At 48.7% G+C, this 18,624-nt stretch overlaps 1 protein-coding gene across 1 annotated transcript in view; it reads left to right on the top strand.

Annotated features, from left to right (window-relative positions):
* wwc3 (WWC family member 3) overlaps nt 1-18,624 on the top strand; it is a 203,227-nt gene that overhangs the window by 136,815 nt on the left and 47,788 nt on the right. Inside the window, exons 7-8 of the mRNA XM_078232164.1 lie at nt 3,130-3,276; nt 6,521-6,594. Of these exons, the coding sequence (XP_078088290.1) occupies nt 3,130-3,276; nt 6,521-6,594 (221 nt within the window). The remainder of the gene's footprint in view (nt 1-3,129; nt 3,277-6,520; nt 6,595-18,624) is intronic.

Here is an 18,624-nt window from a genome sequence, read left to right as displayed (position 1 = left end):
GAGGTTTGCTGCAGAGGATTCCGATAAATGCATGGATGGGGCAGGCTGCTTGGTGCATTGACAGGCAGGCCGAAAGCCTGAGTTCAATGTGAAGGAGCATGGAAGCTTCTGGCAACTTTGCACAGCTCTTGGAGCCCATGGGATTGGTGGCTGACTCCATGAGTGCATTTATAGACCCAACCCCAGTGCGTCATCTGGTGGCAGATTTACTGGCTTCTTTTGCTTCACCGGGGGAAGAGGCCCAGTGCCTGGGAGCTCGAGCAGAGACCACGCTGGCTCAGACTGCTGCCATCATGGCCCTGGGTACCAACGCGCAAAGGGGCTTGCAGCCCCTCTCAGCAGTCTGCCCTGCCGCAGGATTGCTGAGACGCAGCCCCAGCAAAGTGGCTAAGGCTTCGTCAAATGATGCCACACCCGGTCAAATGCTGCCTTGATGTGAAGGGCAATCCCCCCTCGTTTCACCTCAGGAACTCGGTTCCTTTTCCTGTTTTTGGACCAAGGCTGCGGTGAGGCCAGGAGTGTTTTGTTTGAGCAGATCAGAGGCTAGGAATCCTGCGGTGAGTAACTCCCTTTCCGACTCCACAAGGCACAAGTTAGGGATGTGATGGAATTCTCTCCACTCGCCTGGATGGGTGCAGCTCCAACAACACAAGAAGCTCAACACCATCCGGGACAAAGCAACCCGCTCGATTGCTACCCCTTCCACTAACCTTCGCTCTCTCCAGCACCGATAAACAGTAGCAGCCTTGTGTACCATCTGCAAGATGCAGTGCAGGAACTCACCAAGGTTCCTTAGGCAGCACCTTCCGAACCCACAACCACTGCCATCTAGAAGGACAAGAGCAGCAGATACTTGGGAACTCCACCACCTGGAAGTCCCCCTCCAAGCCACTCACCGTCCTGACTTGGAAATAGATCACCGTTCCTTCATTGTTGCTGCATCAAACTTCTGGAATTATAAAGTTAAAGTTTATTTATTAGTTACAGGTAGGCTTATATTTACACTGCAATGAAGGTAGTATGAAAATGCCCTCCCTAACAGCACTGTGGGTGGGTGTACATACACCTTGGGGACTGCGGCTCGCTATCTTCTGAAGGACAATTAGGGATGGGCAATAGATGCTGGTCTGGCCTTATCCCATAAATGAATAATTAAAAAAAGGATGATTCAGCACAGAATCAGGAAGCAGTTTCTCTCACGGGCTAGTGGAAATCGGAAACTTAGAGCCATATAATCCCCAGTACAGAAGGAGGCCATTCGACCCATCACGTCTGTCCCTTCCACAATCCCACCCAGGCCCGATTCCTGCAACTCCACCCATTTACCCTGCTAATCCCCCTGACGCTAAGGGACAATTTAGCATGGCCAATCCACCTAACCCGCACATCTTTGGACTGTGGGAGGAAACCAGAGCACCCGGAGGAAACCCACGCAGACACGGGGAGAATGTGCAGTCTCTGAACAGACGGTGACCCGAGCCTGGAATTGAACCTGGGTCCCTGGTGCTGTGAGGCAGCAGTGTTAACCACTGTGCCATCATATGTGCTGCTGTGCCAGTTGTCATTTTCAAGACCAACTTCAACAGATTTGAGTGCGATATACATTAAATGTGTATATCATGGGTTATAGCTCAAAGGCACCCAAATAGAGTTGAGGCATAGATCAATGATGATTTAATTGAATGGCAGAATGAGCTTGATGGGCTGAATGGCCTTCTCCTGTTCCTATATCATTCACTGTTTGCACTGGTAGGCGCAGCGGACGATGCGGATTTCGGATAAGTAGCTCAGGGATCAGAGGGAAGATGAGGAAATGGGCGGCACGGTGGCACAGTGGTTAGCACTGCTGCCTCACAGCGCCAGGGACCCGGGTTCGATTCCCGGCTTGGGTCACTGTCTGTGTGGAGTTTGCACATTCTCCCCGTGTCTGCGTGGGTTTCCTCCGGGTGCTTCGGTTTCCTCCCATAGTCCAAAGATGAGCGGGTTAGGTGGATTGGCCATGCTAAATTTCCCCTTAGTGTCAGGGGGGGTTTTCAGGGTAAATACATGGGGTTACGGGGATAGGGTCTGGGTGGGATTGTGGTCAGTGCAGACCCGATGGGCCGAATGGCCTCCTTCTGTAGGGATTCTATGAAAGATTATTTTACACAGTAAGTTCTTCTGATCCAGAACATACCACATGACAGGGTGATGGAAGCCGATTCACTAATTTGTAAAGGAACTGGATGTGTACTTGGGGGAGAAAAAGTAGCGGGACTAACGGGAAATCAGTGGAATGAAACTTATTGAATGGCTCTTTCAAAAAGCTAGCACAGGCACGAAGGCTGAGTGGCCTCCTTCTGTGGTAGCTGAAGGCTTCTATCATTCGACAGAAAGTTGGTAAAGTGAGCTGCATTTTTTAAAAAGTTATTAGTCACAAGTAAGGCTTACATTAACACTGCAATGAAGTTACTGTGAAATTCCCCCAGTCGCCACATTCCGGCGCCTGTTCAGGTCAATGAACCTAACCAGCACGTCTTTCAGACTGTGGGAGGAAACCGGAGCACCCGGAGGAAACCCACGCAGACACGAGGAGAATGTGCAAACTCCACACAGACGGTGACCCAAGCCGGGAATCGAACCTGGGACCCTGGTGCTGTGAGGCAGCAGTGCTAACCACTGTGCCACCGTGTCGCCCCATTTGTTAGAGGCATGTCTCGGGGATTCTGATTCAATTGGGACATTGATGGTCATCTACTCATTATCAAAGGGATAATCACTTGGCGTTGTTACAAAGGAATCTTCAGTGATTAGAGCAGAATATTGAAAGGTATCCCCTTCATTCTTTTTGCACTGCTAGGTTTTCTTTTTTCCAAAACGGTAAATTCCTCCAAATTTGCTCAACCAATTTGCACTTATTGTTTGGTCCACGTTCTCCATTTTGAATCCTGTTGCCCACACTGTGGGAATTTGACACAAAATGGCCACTCTGACTGCTAACCACCAGCGCTGACCCACAAAAATAAAGCAATCGACTGGCATTAATAAGTGCTTGGACAACTAAATGATTCTTCTGCGGCTGTAACTTGGCCCACTCAGTGTGCCTGAGCTGAATTAGAATCTCAGTGTTTCTTTTGTCTTGCTTTTCAGAGCCTCGCTAGGCTAACGGATGAATTCAGGAATAGCTGCTGCATTGAGAACTCCCTGCAGGACCTTCAGACAAGTGCACGCCTGGCCTCTGAGTGTTTATCGCAGCAGTTCTGTGAAGCAGGGTCACAGACTGACATCATCGGAGAGGTATGTTTTCAAATGCTGAGACCTATTTATAACCTCCTTGGCTCACTCGCATTGCGATTTGAGACTGCTTTCACAGAATCTAAGCTGCTCGCACCCCTCAGGAAGACTAAACCAAGACTCTGCGTTTTTGTCCCACTGACCACCAGACCAATGTTTTCACTTCCAATCAGCGCGTTAGATACATGATCGAACAGGTAGATCTGGCAGCGCTAGGATTCCATGTTAATACTTCACGTTCTCCGTCCTCCTGGGACAGTCCATCCACCTTGTAGTAAAATGGCTGTTCAAATGGCAAATCCCAGAGTGCGTGGGGATCGGTAATAGAGTCATAGAGGTTTACAGCATGGAAACAGGCCCTTCGGCCCAACTTGTCCATGTCGCCCCCTTTTTAACCACTAAGCTAGTCCCAATTGCCCAAGTTTGGCCCATATCCTCTATACCCATCTTACCCACGCAACTGTCTAAACACTTTTTAAAAGGCAATGCAGTTCTGATATTACTGGCCGAGTGATCCATTGACCCCCGCATTAAAAATCCAGAGAAAGTTACTTCAGGTTCCCCCCACTCTGGTGATTTTGAGAACTTGAGCACAGTTTTGAAAATGTGTAAATAAAAAGCGGGTATCAGTAAACTGGCTCGCTAATATCCTTTAGGGAAGGTTACTTGTCCCCCAACTCCCCCTCCCCAGTCTAGTCAGTGTGTGACTCCAGTCCCAGATCAGCATGGTTGATTTAAAGTTTACTTATCAGTCACAAGTAGGCCTACATTAACACTGCACTGAAGTTACTGTGCCAATTCCCTAGTTGCCATGCTCTGGTGCCTGTTCGGGTACACTGAGGGAGAATTTAGTCTGGCCAATCCACCTAACCAGCACGTCTTTCGGACTGTGGGAGGAAACTGGAGCACCCGGAGGAAACTCGAGAAGACTCGGGGAGAATGTGCAGACTCGGCACAGACAGTGACCCAAGCCGGGAATCGAACCCGGGACCCTGGTGCTGTGAGGCAGCAGTGCTAACCACCGTGCTGCCCCTGCTGTCAGGAGTGAGCTAGCTTGATTTAACCTGCTGTCAGGAGAGAGCAAGCTTGCCACTCGGATGTATTGCACTGCTCAGCAATCCAAGAAGCCAGCACAGAGGGTGGTGGGGTGCCGAAGGACCTGTTCCTGTGCTGTAGTTTTCTTTGTTCTTTGTATCATCAAATGACCAACATCTCCAGCTCCACCCCTGGGCATCTAGAGATGCTCAATAAACGGGATGGGGAAGGGCGGAGAGGGGGGGCGTGGGGAGTGGTGGCACAGTGGTTAGCACTGCTGCCTCATAACGCCACGGACCCAGGTTCAATTCCAGGCTTAGGTCACTGTCGGTGTGGAATTTGAACATCCTCCCTGTGTCTGCATGGGTTTCCTCCGTCTGCTCCCGTTTCCTCCCACACTCCAAAGATGTGCGGGTTAGGATGATTCTAAATTGACCCTAAAGTGTCAGGGGGACTAGCTAGGGTAAATGCACGGTGTTATGGTGAGAGGGCCTGGGTGTGACTGTGGTCGGTGCAGACTCGATGGGCTGAATGGCCTCTTTCTGCACTGTAGATTCTATGAAACGCTAACCCTGACTGTAGTGCCTCAGACATGATGTTGTCGCGATAGAGTCGATGTGGGACGCGAGTTTCATTTGAAAGTTGTTTCCCGCCATTCTAAAGTCAGACCATGTGACCTGATTGGCGCCATTTTGAACAGCATCATACTTGAACCAGTGACCATTGTCCTGTCTCCCCCGAAAGCCTTGTGAGCGAAACGTTGGTGGAATGGACATGTGTTACCAGCAGAATTTTTAATTCTAGATGTAGATTCATTGTCTGCACCTTCTCCATTTGTGGAAATGAGCTTACTGTTTCCTCAATTTTAAATGGAAGCTTCTTTCATTTCCACAGTGCGGGGGGATAATGGTCAGCAGTGATGCTCAATAATATGCAGTTTACGTGGAGGATGCAAATCCATCCTATCGGGGCTGTTTATTTCATACAATCATAGAATCTCTACAGTGCAGAAGGAGGCCATTCAGCCCATCAAGTCTGCGCCAACCACAATCCCAGCCAGGCCCTATTCCTTAACCCCTCATATTTACCCTGCTAATCCCCCTGACAGTAAGGGGCAATTTAGCACGGCCAATCAACCTAACCCGTACATCTTTGGAGTGTGGGAGGAAACCAGAGCACCCGGAGGAAACCCACGCAGACACGGGGAGAATGTGCAAACTCCACACAGACAGTGACCCAAGGCCGGGAATTGAACCCGGGTCCCTGGTGCTGTGAGGCAGCCATGCTAACCACCTTGCCACCGTTAAAATCAAAGTGGAGAATGTGGGCATCGATCCCACTACCTTTCGCATGCCAAGCGAGCATTCTACCATTTGAGCTAATTCCCCCAAGCATTTACTCCTTTTAAAGGATACGATTTGGTTGCTTCAGGCCATGTCGGGGAGCAAAGCCACTTCTAAAGGGAGGTGATGGCCTAGTGGTATTATCGCTAGACTATTAATTCAGAAACTCAGCTAATGTTCTGGGGGACCCGGGTTCGATTCCCGCCGCGGCAGATGGTGGAATTTGAATTCAACAAAAAATACATATCTGGAATTAAGAATCTGCTGATGACCATGAAACCATTGTCAGAAACACCCATCTGGTTCACTCACGTCCTTTAGGGAAGGAAATCTGCTGTCCTTACCCGGTCTGGCCTACATGTGACTCCAGAGCCACAGCAATGTGGTCGACTCTCAACTGCCCTCTGAACAAGGGCAACTAGGGATGGGCAATAAATCCTGTAAGAAGTCTCACAACACCAGGTTAAAGTCCAACAGGTACCAAATAAACCTGTTGGACTTTAACCTGGTGTTGAGACTTCTTACTGTGCTTCCCCCAGTCCAACGCCGGCATCTCCACATCATAAATCCTGGCCAGCGATGCCCATGAACGAATAAAAAAAAACCCACTTGTTTAAAAGAGAAATGGTGCTTCCCAGACTGGCAAGTGTGGCATTTTTGTAATGAAGGTGCCTTTTTGCGAACTGCGGTGATCATCTTTACACGTTGCTGATTTGGACTTATTTCAATGCGTTGTGTCCTTTTAACTAAGTATTCTCAAAGGAGCCAAGTCAACACTTTTTCAGTGCAAATATTTGAGGCATGTCTGAACTAAGAGCTGAGATTTACTAACGTTTCTGTTAATGAATTTATTGCTTCCCCTTTTACAGTTTTCATGCGGTGGAAGGTCTAAACTAGCAGACAGAGTTCGACTTAGTTGGCAATATGAAGAAGCTAAGAAGAGGTATGAAATATTAAATGTCTTCTGAAGTGATCTTCCTCTATTGTCTCTCAATTCTTACCTGTTTCCTATTTTTTTTCTCTCTCCTCTACTCTTTCTTAATGAATAGGATGGGAATGGAGGGATATGATCCCCGGAAGGGTAGGGGGTTTTAGTTCAGTCGGGCAGCATGGTCGGTGCAGGCTTGGAGGGCCAAAGGGCCTGTTCCTGTGCTGTAATTTTCTTTGTTCTTCTTCCATGTATCACGGTATTAAATTGTATTTTAAAAATGAGCAGGTTGAGGAACATACTGGTAGTGAGTTCCTCAACAAGAAGGCACATGGCATGCTTGCCTTCATCGGCCAGGGCATTGAGTTTAAAAATTGGCAAGTCAGCTTTATAGAACCTTGGTTAGGCCGCACTTGGAATACAGTGTTCAATTCTGGTCGCCACACTACCAGAAGGATGTGGAGGCTTTGGAGAGGGTACAGAAACGATTTGCCAGGATGTTGCCTGATATGGAGGGCATTAGCTATGAGGAGAGGTTGGAGAAACTTGGTTTGTTCTCACTGGAGCGACGGAGGTTGAGGGGAGACCTGATAGAAGTCTACAAGATTATGAGGGACATGGACAGAGTGGATAGTCAGAAGCTTTTTCCCAGGGTGGAAGAGTCAATTAGTAGGGGGCACAGGTTTAAGGTGTGAGGGGCAAGGTTTAAAGGAGATGTACGAGGCAAGTTTCTTTACACAGAGGGTGGTGGGTGCCTGGAACTCGCTGCCGGGGGAGGCAGTGGAAGGAGATACGGTAGTGAGTTTTAAGGGGCGTCTTGACAAATACATGAATAGGATGGGAATGGAGGGATATGGTCCCCGGAAGGGTAGGGGGTTGTAGTTCAGACAGGCAGCATGGTCGGTGCTGGCTTGGAGGGCCAAAGGGCCTGTTCCTGTGCTGCTCTTTGTTCTATACTGAAGGTAATCAGGGCATTGAGGCTAATTGCCATATCTATTGTAGACAAACCCTTGACAGAGGAGGGAAATGACGTTATGATCCACGTCTGTTCATTCCTGCGGTTGGTGCAGTCTATACCTGCTGTGCAAAATATTGGATTCAAATCCTTAATCCGCCTAAGAATCTTTGAATTATATAGGGCGTGCTGCACAGAATCAGGCAGCGTTGTCTAACTAGCCTATGCTGGTGTTTGAGCTCCCTCTCACCTTTCCTCATGGAGTGACAGTGCTGGTGATGAGGGACTGCGATCTTCCTCCACTTCGGGGGGCGGGGGGAGGGGGAAATCAGCTGCGATTGTCATAGCAACTCATTTGTCCACCAAACATTTGCTGAAGACCTGTGAATGTGGGGCAATCCCTGAATCCAGTTTAGCCGGGATGTGGGTTGCAGTTAAATAATCTGATGGCTCTTACTGGCTGGGTTGATAGAAGGCTGGTCACTTGGTTAAACACAGTAAGAAGTCTCACAACACCAGGTTAAAGTCCCAACAGGTTTATTTGGTAGCAAATACCATAAGCTTTCGGAGCACTGCTCCTTCGTCAGATGGAGTGGATATCTGCTCTCAAACAGTGCACAGACACAGAAATCAAGTTACAGAATACTAATTAGAATGCGAATCTCTACAGCCAGCCAGGTCTTAAAGGTACAGACAATGTGGGTGGAGGGAGCATTCAACACAGGTCAAAGAGATGTGTATTGTCTCCAGACAGGACAGCCTGCAAGTCCAGGAGGCAAGCTGTGGGGGTTACTGATAATGTGACATAAATCCAACATCCCGGTTTAGGCCGTCCTCATGTGTGCGGAACTTGGCTATCAGTTTCTGCAGTCACGGGCATTCAGCCTTGGATCTTCAGGTAAGCGTTCTCCAAGGCGGCCTTCACGACACACGACAGCGCAGAGTCGCTGAACAGAGACTGATAGCCAAGTTCCGCGCACATGAGGACGGCCTAAACCGGGATGTTGGATTTATGTCACATTATCAGTAACCCCCACAGCTTGCCTCCTGGGCTTGTAGAATCTCACTAGCTGTTCTGTCTGGAGACAATACACATCTCTTTAACCTGTGTTGAATGCTCCCTCCACCCACATTGTCTGTACCTTTAAGACCTGGCTGGCTGTAGAGATTCGCATTCTAATTAGTATTCTGTAACTTGATTTCTGTGTCTGTGCACTGTTTGAGAGCAGATATCCACTCCCATCTGACGAAGGAGCAGTGCTCCGAAAGCTTATGGTATTTGCTACCAAATAAACCTGTTGGACTTGAACCTGGTGTTGTGAGACTTCTTACTGTGTTCACCCCAGTCCAACGCCGGCATCTCCACATCATCACTTGGTTAAACACAGTGAGAAGTCTCACAACACCAGGTTAAAGTCCAACAGGTTTATTTGGTAGCAAAAGCAACAAGCTTTCGGAGCGCTGCCCCTTCATCAGGTGAGTGGGAGTTCTGTTTACAAGCAGGGCCTATAAAGACACAAACTCAATTTACAAAATAACACACTTGGTTAAATAACACACTTGGTTAAATACAGAGGTCAGTACGCATTGGTGGTAAAGTAAAGTTTATTTGTCAGTCACTAGTAGGCTTACTTACAGGCTTGTGGGCGGCACGGTGGCACAGTGGTTAGCACTGCTACCTCCCAGCACCAAGTACCCGGGTTTGATTCCTGGCTTGGGTCACTGTCTGTGTGGAGTTTGCACATTCTCCCCGTGTCTGCGTGGGTTTCCTCCGGGTGCTCCGGTTTCCTCCCACATTCTGAAAGACCTGCTGGTTAGGTGCATTGGCCCGAACAGGCACTGGAGTGTGGCAACTAGGGGAATTTCACAGTAACTTCATTGCAGTGTTAATGAAGGCCTTACTTGAGACTAATAAATTAACTTTAACTTTGAACGCACAGCGAAGGGATGGCATGAATGAATGAGCAAATAGGGTCAAAAGGCAAACTGTCTTACCCCTTTTTCTCTTCTCCGGGGATGACTGCTTTTGAAGGAAGAGGCTTTATTGTGCTAAAGGAGCGTTGTAATATTGTGGGGGTAAGTGTGTTGAATACATTGGTGCAGCTATTATCTTTGTGGTCACATTCTTCCTTTATCATGCATTCCTGCCCTTAGCTTGTTGGGATTACTGAGCAGCCTTTGTGCTTACATGCGTTCCAGTGTTTTCACTCCAGCTCTCTGTGTTCGATATGAGCACTGAGAGTTCGTTTCAGCCTGCTGTGGGCCAGAGAATTTGCTGTGCTGTACTCATTTTTAAACCAAGAAATATTATTTCTCTAACTCTTCAGTTGACGCAGCGAAGCAATTTTTTGTTTGCTAATGGACCGTCCCCCAATATTCATTCCTGAATGTTTAATGCCGGTTTTTATGCCTGCCAAAAATGTGCATTAAAATCCATTTTTTGATTCTTTTTTTAAAGAGGACATTATTTTTAGGAACTCAAGGAGCTAGCTACCCACACTGAATCTGAAGGTAGCTTTTCAAAAAGAGCGACCCAAACTAGAAAGAAACTGAAAACCAGACATCGATTTAATACGTCCGTTTGCATAGTGCAAGGAATATTTTAGGACCAGGCCAGCCGCAGATTAAAGAAAGTCCTGCATTGTTGTGCCGCCTATCACAACCTTAGTGCTTCAAATAACTTTTTTTTCCCACTCTTTGGGATAGATTTCCGTTTTGGTGAAGGAATGTAAAACTGGAGACCCCACCCCCGTCCCCCCCGACATCTCTCTCCCTCGGTCCTTCTCCCCTGTCTCCTCCGATTCTCCCTATCTCCCCCTCTCTGTCTGTCTGTGTCTGTCTCTATCTCGCTATCTATCTATCTATCTCTGTTTATGTCTCGCTGTCTATGTCTGTCTCTCTCTCTCTCTATCTTTATTTATGTCTCTCTCTCTTTCTATGCATGTCCCTCTCTCTATCTCTCTCTCCGTTTACGTCTCTCTCTCTCTGTTTGTGTCTCTCTCTCGCTCTCTCTGTTTACGTACCTCTCTCTCTTTGTACGTCCCTCTCTCTATCTCTATCTCCGTTTATGTCTCTCTCTCTCTCACTCTATGTATGTCTCTCTCTCTCTCTTTGTACGTCCCTCTCTCTACCTCTCTCTCTGTTTATGTCTCTCTCTCTCTCTCTCTCTCTGCTTATGTCTCTCTCTCTCTCTCTCTAACTCTGTTTATGTCTCTCTCGCTCTCTCTCTCCAAGGTGCTTTACAATAACAGGTGTAACGATTTGGATGTTAGTTGGAAAATCAGCGCAGTTTAGTGTAAGGAATGGAACTGAACTGTCGAGGGAGCTTATTTGGTGTTGAGGATGTTATGGATCTGTGTTTCTCAACACAGTCAGTTTCTCAAAGCACTTCCTTATGACCAGGGAGAATATTGAGTGATCGGTAATCTACTTTCCTGACCTAGTTAACTGCCTCTGATTCTCCGTACATTTCGAGTAAGCTTACATTAACACTGCAATGAAGTTACTGTGAAAATCCCCTAGTCGCCACACTCCGGCGCCTGTTCGGGTCAATGTTCCTAACCAGCACGTCTTTCAGACTGTGGGAGGAAACCGGAGCACCTGGAGGAAACCCCCACAGACACGGGGAGAACGTGCAAACTCCACACAGACAGTGACCCCAGGCTGGGAATCGAGCCCGGGTCCCTGGCGCCGTGAGGCAGCAGTGCTAACCACTGTGCCACCATGCCGCCCAGGACATCAGGGTTATGTGGGAGTGTTCCTGCAGCACAGCAGCGATTATACTTTAGAAAAATTACTTCATTAGCTGTAAAGCACTTTTTGCATACCCTAAGGTTGTAAGAGGAACTGCTACGTTAATACAAGTTCTTCCTTCTTTCTATCCACTGTGTAACTTGTGGCTCAATAACTGAGACATGACACGAAAGGACTGTGACATTGGTATAGCGACAAGGCCTCAGGCACTCTTGGTTAAGTACATTCCCTTCATTACCTGTATCTCTCACTTACAATGTGTGTGATCTGGAGATGCTGGCGTTGGACTGGGGTAAGCACAGTAAGAAGTCTCAAAACACCAGGTTAAAGTCCAACAGGTTTATTTGGTAGCAAACGTCACTAGCTTTCGGAGCGCTGCTCCTTCGTCAGGTAAGTGGGAGTTCTGTTCACAAACAGGGCATCTAAAGACACAAACTCAATTTACAAAATAATGGTTGGAATGCGAGTCTTTCCAGGTAATCAAGTCTTAAAGGTACAGACAATGTGAGTGGAGAGAGCGTTAAGCACAGGTTAAAGAGATGTGTATTGTCTCCAGCCAGGACAGTTAGTGAGATTTTGCAAGTCCAGGCAAGTCGTGGGGGTTACAGATAGTGTGACATGAACCCAAGACCCCGGTTGAGGCCGTCCTCATGTGTGCGGAACGTGGCTATCAGTCTCTGCTCAGCGACTCTGCGCTGTCGTGTGTCATGAAGGCCGCCTTGGAGAACGCTTCCCGAAGATCAGAGGCCGAGCGCCCGTGACTGCTGAAGACATTCGGCCTCTGATCTTCAGGTAAGCGTTCTCCAAGGCGGCCTTCACGACACACGACAGCGCAGAGTCGCTGAGCAGAAACTGATAGCCAAGCTCCGCACACATGAGGACGGCCTAAACCGGGATCTTGAGTTCATGTCACACTATCTGTAACCCCCACGACTTGCCTGGGCTTGCAAAATCTCACTAACTGTCCTGGCTGGAGACAATTCACATCTCTTTAACCTGTGCTTAACCCTCTCTCCACTCACATTGTCTGTACCTTTAAGACATGATTACCTGGAAAGACTCACATTCCAAGCATTATTTTGTAAATTGAGTTTGTCTCTATATGCCCTGTTTGTGAACAGAACTCCCACTCACCTGATGAAGGGGCAGTGCTCCGAAAGCTAGAACAAAGAACAGTACAGCACAGGAAACAGGCCCTTCGGCCCTCCAAGCCTGTGCCGCTCCTTGGTCCAACTAGACCAATCGTCTGTATCCCTCCATTCCCAGGCTGCTCATGTGACTATCCAGGTAAGTCTTAAACGATGTCAGCGTGCCTGCCTCCACCACCCTACTTGGCAGCGCATTCCAGGCCCCCACCACCCTCTGTGTAAAAAACGTCCCTCTGATATCTGAGTTATACTTCGCCCCTCTCAGCTTGAGCCCGTGACCCCTCGTGATCGTCACCTCCGACCTGGGAAAAAGCTTCCCACTGTTCACCCTACCAATATCCTGGGGGGTAAATTTGCTAAGGCCATGCAGGGAGGTTTAAACTGATTCGGGGGGGGGGAGGGATCCTGAGTAGTGGGGCTGAAAGTGAGGGATGCATGGATGGGGACTGCAATGCACGGCATTGCAGAGGTGGGGTGGAGCAGGGTTTGAAATGTGTATACTTCAATGCCAGGAGTATTCGCAATAAAGTGGGTGAACTTGCAGCGTGGATCAGTACCTGGGACTTCGATGTTGTGGCTATTTCAGAGACATGGATAGAGCAGGGGCAGGAATGGATGCTGCAGGTCCCGGGGTTCAAATGTTTTAGTCGAAGTAGGGAAGGAGGTAGAAGAGGGGGAGGGGTAGCATTATTGGTCAGAGATTGTATCACAGTGTCAGAGAGGAGGTTTGATGAGGACTTATCTGTTGAGGTAGTATGGGCGGAGATTAGAAATAGGAGAGGAGAGGTCACCCTGTTGGGAGTCTTTTATAGACCTCCTAAAAGTTCTAGAGAGGTTGAGGAAAGGATTGCGGAGTCAATCCTGCTTAGGAGTGAAAGTAATAGGGCAATTGTTATGGGGGATTTTAACTTGACTAATATTGACTGGAATTGTTATAGCTCTAGCTCGTTAGAGGGGTCAGTTTTTGTTCAAAGCGTGCAGGAAGGTTTTTTGACTCAGTATGTAGACAGGCCAACTAGAGGTGAGGCTATATTGGATCTGGTGCTGGGAAATGAGCCAGACCAGGTGCTAGACTTGGAAGTTGGTGTGCATTTTGGTGATAGTGACCACAATTCGGTTACGTTCACCTTAGTGATGGAAAGGGATAGGCATGAACCTCGGGCCAGTGGTTTTAGCTGGGGGAAGGGTAATTATGAGGCTATTAGGAGAGAATTAGGAAACATAGGTTGGACTAGGAGATTACAGGGACTGGGAACGTCCGACATGTGGAGTTTTTTCAAGGAGCAGCTACTGCGAGTCTGTGATAGGTATGTCCCTGTCAGGCAAGGAGGAATTGGTAGGGCTAGGGAACCGTGGTGCACCAAAAAAGTTTCTTTGTTGGTTAAAAAGAAAAAGGAGGCTTATGTTCGGATGAGACGTGAGCACTCGGGTAGTGCACTAGAAAGCTTTAGATTGGCTAAGAGGGAGTTGAAGAGCGAGCTTAGAAGGGCTAAAAGGGGACATGAGAAGACTTTGGCGGATAGGGTTAAAGAGAATCCTAAGGCGTTCTATAGGTATGTCAAGAACAGAAGGTTGGTTAGGGCAAGTTTAGGGCCAGTTATAGATGGCAGAGGGAAGTTATGTGTGGAACCGGAGGAGATTGGTGAAGCATTGAACCAATATTTCTCTTCGGTGTTCACGCAAGGGGACATGAATATAGCTGAGGAGGACACTGGGTTGCAAGGGAGTAGAATAGACAGTATTACAGTTGATAAGGAGGATGTGCAGGATATTCTGGAGGGTCTGAAAATAGATAAATCCCCTGGTCCGGATGGGATTTATCCAAGGATTCTCTGGGAGGCAAGAGAAGTGATTGCAGAGCCTCTGGCTCTGATCTTCAGGTCGTCGTTGGCCTCTGGTATAGTACCAGAAGATTGGAGGTTAGCGAATGTTGTCCCATTGTTTAAGAAGGGGAACAGAGACTTCCCCGGGAATTATAGACCGGTGAGTCTCACTTCTGTTGTCGGCAAGATGTTGGAAAAAATTATAAGGGATAGGATTTATAGTTATTTGGAGAGTAATGAATTGATAGGTGATAGTCAGCATGGTTTTGTGGCAGGTAGGTCGTGCCTTACTAACCTTATTGAGTTTTTTGAGAAAGTGACCAAGGAGGTGGATGGGGGCAAGGCAGTGGACGTGGTATATATGGATTTTAGTAAGGCGTTTGATAAGGTTCACCATGGTAGGCTTCTGCAGAAAATGCAGATGTATGGGATTGGGGGTGATCTAGGAAATTGGATCAGGAATTGGCTAGCGGATAGGAAACAGAGGGTGGTGGTTGATAGTAAATATTCATCATGGAGTGCGGTTACAAGTGGTGTACCTCAGGGATCTGTTTTGGGGCCACTGCTGTTTGTAATATTTATTAATGATCTGGATGAGGGTATAGTTGGGTGGATTAGCAAATTTGCTGATGACACCAAAGTCGGTGGTGTGGTAGACAGTGAGGAAGGGTGTCGTAGTTTGCAGGAAGACTTAGACAGGTTGCAAAGTTGGGCCGAGAGGTGGCGGATGGAGTTTAATGCGGAGAAGTGTGAGGTAATTCACTTTGGTAGGAATAACAGATGTGTTGAGTATAGGGCTAACGGGAGGACTTTGAATAGTGTGGAGGAGCAGAGGGATCTAGGTGTATGTGTGCATAGATCCCTGAAAGTTGGGAATCAAGTAGATAAGGTTGTTAAGAAGGCATATGGTGTCTTGGCGTTTATTGGTAGGGGGATTGAATTTAGGAGTCGTAGCGTTATGTTGCAACTGTACACAACTCTGGTGCGGCCGCACTTGGAGTACTGTGTGCAGTTCTGGTCCCCACATTACAGGAAGGATGTGGAGGCTTTGGAGAGGGTGCAGAGGAGGTTTACCAGGATGTTGCCTGGTATGGAGGGGAGATCCTATGAGGAGAGGCTGAGGGATTTGGGATTGTTTTCGCTGGAAAGGCGGCGGCTAAGAGGGGATCTTATTGAAACATATAAGATGATTAGAGGTTTAGATAGGGTGGATAGTGATAGCCTTTTTCCTCTGATGGAGAAATCCAGCACGAGGGGGCATGGCTTTAAATTGAGGGGGGGTAGTTATAGAACCGATGTCAGGGGTAGGTTCTTTACCCAGAGGGTGGTGAGGGATTGGAATGCCCTGCCAGCATCAGTAGTAAATGCGCCTAGTTTGGGGGCGTTTAAGAGATCCGTAGATAGGTTCATGGACGAAAAGAAATTGGTTTAGGTTGGAGGGTCACAGTTTTTTTTTTTAACTGGTCGGTGCAACATCGTGGGCCGAAGGGCCTGTTCTGCGCTGTAATGTTCTATGTTCTATGTTCTATGTTCTATACCCTTCATAATCTTGTACACCTCTATTAGATCTCCCCTCATTCTCCGTCTTTCCAAGGAGAACAACCCCAGTCTACCCAATCTCTCTTCATAGCTAAGACCCTCCATACCAGGCAACATCCTGGTAAACCTTCTCTGCACTCTCTCTAACGCCTCCACGTCCTTCTGGTAGTGCGGCGACCAGAACTGGACGCAGTACTCCAAATGTGGCCGAACCAGTGTTCTATACAGCTGCATCATCAGACTCCAGCTTTTATACTCTATACCCCGTCCTAGAAAGGCAAGCATACCATATGCCTTCTTCACCACCTTCTCCACCTGTGTTGCCACCTTCAAGGATTTGTGGACTTGCACACCTAGGTCCCTCTGTGTTTCTATACTCCTGATGACTCTGCCATTTATTGTATAACTCCTCCCTACATTATTTCTTCCAAAATGCATCACTTCGCATTTATCCGGATTAAACTCCATCTGCCACCTCTCCGCCCAATTTTCCAGCCTATTTATATCCTGCTGTATTGCCCGACAATGCTCTTCGCTATCCGCAATTCCAGCCATCTTTGTGTCATCCGCAAACTTGCTGATTACACCAGTTACACCTTCTTCCAAATCATTTATATATATATCACAAATAGCAGAGGTCCCAGTAGTGGCTAGTGACGTTTGCTACCAAATAAACCTGTTGGACTTTAACCTGGTGTTGTGAGACTTCTTACTGCTGTCACTGACAAACAGCTGAAACAGCAGAGGCAACATCTGGGTGCTCACATTAGGTTTGTCAAATTCCACCAGGTCAGGGCTCATTCCTGAGCCACACTTCTTACATATCTGTGGCTCTGAGGTGAAATGGCAACATATGGCTTGAAGGCAAGGGATGGAATTGTGGGCAATAGGTGATGGCTTTCGGGAGATGAGTAAATCTGTTGACAGCCTTGGTGAGGGTTTTAATCAGGGTCAGATCAAAACCAGGCACCACCTGCTGGCTGGATACATGTACTGCCTCCATCAACAACTTCACCTTCAAACAACAACCGGGATCGGCGGGGAAACCCCTCACTGCTTCAAATAACTTTTATTTTACCACTCCTTGGGATAGATTTTCATTTGATGAAGGAATGTAAAACTGGAGACCACCCCCACCCCCCTCCCCCGTCTCTTTCCCTCGGTCTCTCTCCCCTGTCCCCTCCGTCTCCCCCCTATCTCCCCCTCTCTGATTGTCTGTCTCTCTCTCTCTCTCTCTGTCTCTCTCTCTCTTCTCTCTCTCTATGTACGTCTCTCTCTCTATGTACGTCTCTCTCTGTCTCTCTCTCTCTATGTACGTCTCTCTCTATGTCTGTCTCTCTCTATGTACATCTCTCTCTCTCTCCTTGTCTCTCTCTCTCTCTCTATGTACCTCTCTCTCCCAGTCTCTCCCAGTCTCTCCCAGTCTCTCCCTCTCCCTCCCTCTCCCCCCCCTCTCCCTCCCTCTCCCCCCCTCTCCCCCCTCTTCCCCCCTCTCCCCCCCTCTTCCCCCCCTCTTCCCCCCTCTCCCCCCCTCTCCCCCCCTCTCCCCCCCTCTCCCCCCCTCTCCCCCCCTCTCCCCCCCCTCTCCCCCCCTCTCCCCCCTCTCCCCCCCTCTCCCCCCCTCTCCCCCCCTCTCCCCCCCTCTCCCCCCTCTCCCCCCCTCTCCCCCCCTCTCCCCCCCCTCTCCCCCCCCTCTCCCCCCCCTCTCCCCCCCTCTCCCCCCTTCTCCCCCCCTCTCCCCCCCTCTCCCCCCCCTCTCCCCCCCTCTCCCCCCCTCTCCCCCCCCTCTCCCCCCCTCTCCCCCCCTCTCGCCCCCTCTCTCTCACTCTCTCCCTCTCTCTCCCTCTCTCTCCCTGTCTCTCTCCCTCTCCCTGTCTCTCTCTCTCTCCCTGTCTCTCTCTCTCTATGTACACCTCTCTTTTATATGGTCGTTTTCTAAACTTTTCCTAAACACTCTTACATCATCCACCCCATGAGGAGAGCGGTGTTGGGCATTGTATTTGAGCGGAGGCTGCATGCTGCTTTGCTCAGGGACAATGCCGTATGTTTTGTATTCTGGATATTCGCTGAGACTCTGTTTGCTCCGTTCTCAGTTTATGTTCCTCACGGTCTACAGGATTAGCAGAATTATTTAACTATGCTGCGCTGAAGAGGGTGAATCAGCAGCCAAGATACAAGAGTGCAGTGATGATACTGAATGTGTAATCGAGAATCATGGCCTGGTAATTCCGAGAACATCTCTGTTTGAGAGCTTCAGTCAAAGTTTCAGAAACTAAAGTTTATTTATTAGTGTCATAAGTAGGCTTACATTAACACTGCAATGAAGTTACTGTGAAAATCCCCTCGTCGCCACACTCTGGCGCCTGTTCGGGTAACACTGAGGGAGAATTCAGCACGGCCAATGCACCTAACCAGCACGTCTTTCAGACTGTGGGAGGAAACCGGAGCACCCGGAGGAAACCCGTGCAGACACGGGGAGAATGTGCAAACTCCACACAGACAGTGACCCAAGCCGGGAATCGAACCCGGGTCCCTGGCGCTGTGAGGCAGCAGTGCTAACCACTGTGCCACCGTGCCGCCCCTGAGAAGCTGAAACTGAGAAGCTGCTGCCAATGAAACTGTCCTGGGAACTGCCCGATAGTTGTTAAGACCCCAGCTAACTCAGCAATGTCCTAAAGGGAAGGAGATCTGTGTTTGGTTTCAATGTGACTCCAGTCCCACAGCCAGATGGTGGACGGCTGTCCACCCGAGGTGACCCAGCCAGCACCGATATAGCATCAGAAACCGCGGGATTTACTGCAAGACGGCTCACCGCCAGTGTCTCGGG

This window comes from Mustelus asterias, chromosome 17, assembly GCF_964213995.1.
Source record: "Mustelus asterias chromosome 17, sMusAst1.hap1.1, whole genome shotgun sequence".
Classification (NCBI taxonomy): Eukaryota; Metazoa; Chordata; class Chondrichthyes; order Carcharhiniformes; family Triakidae; genus Mustelus; species Mustelus asterias.
This window is presented reverse-complemented; position numbering and strand designations above follow the sequence as displayed.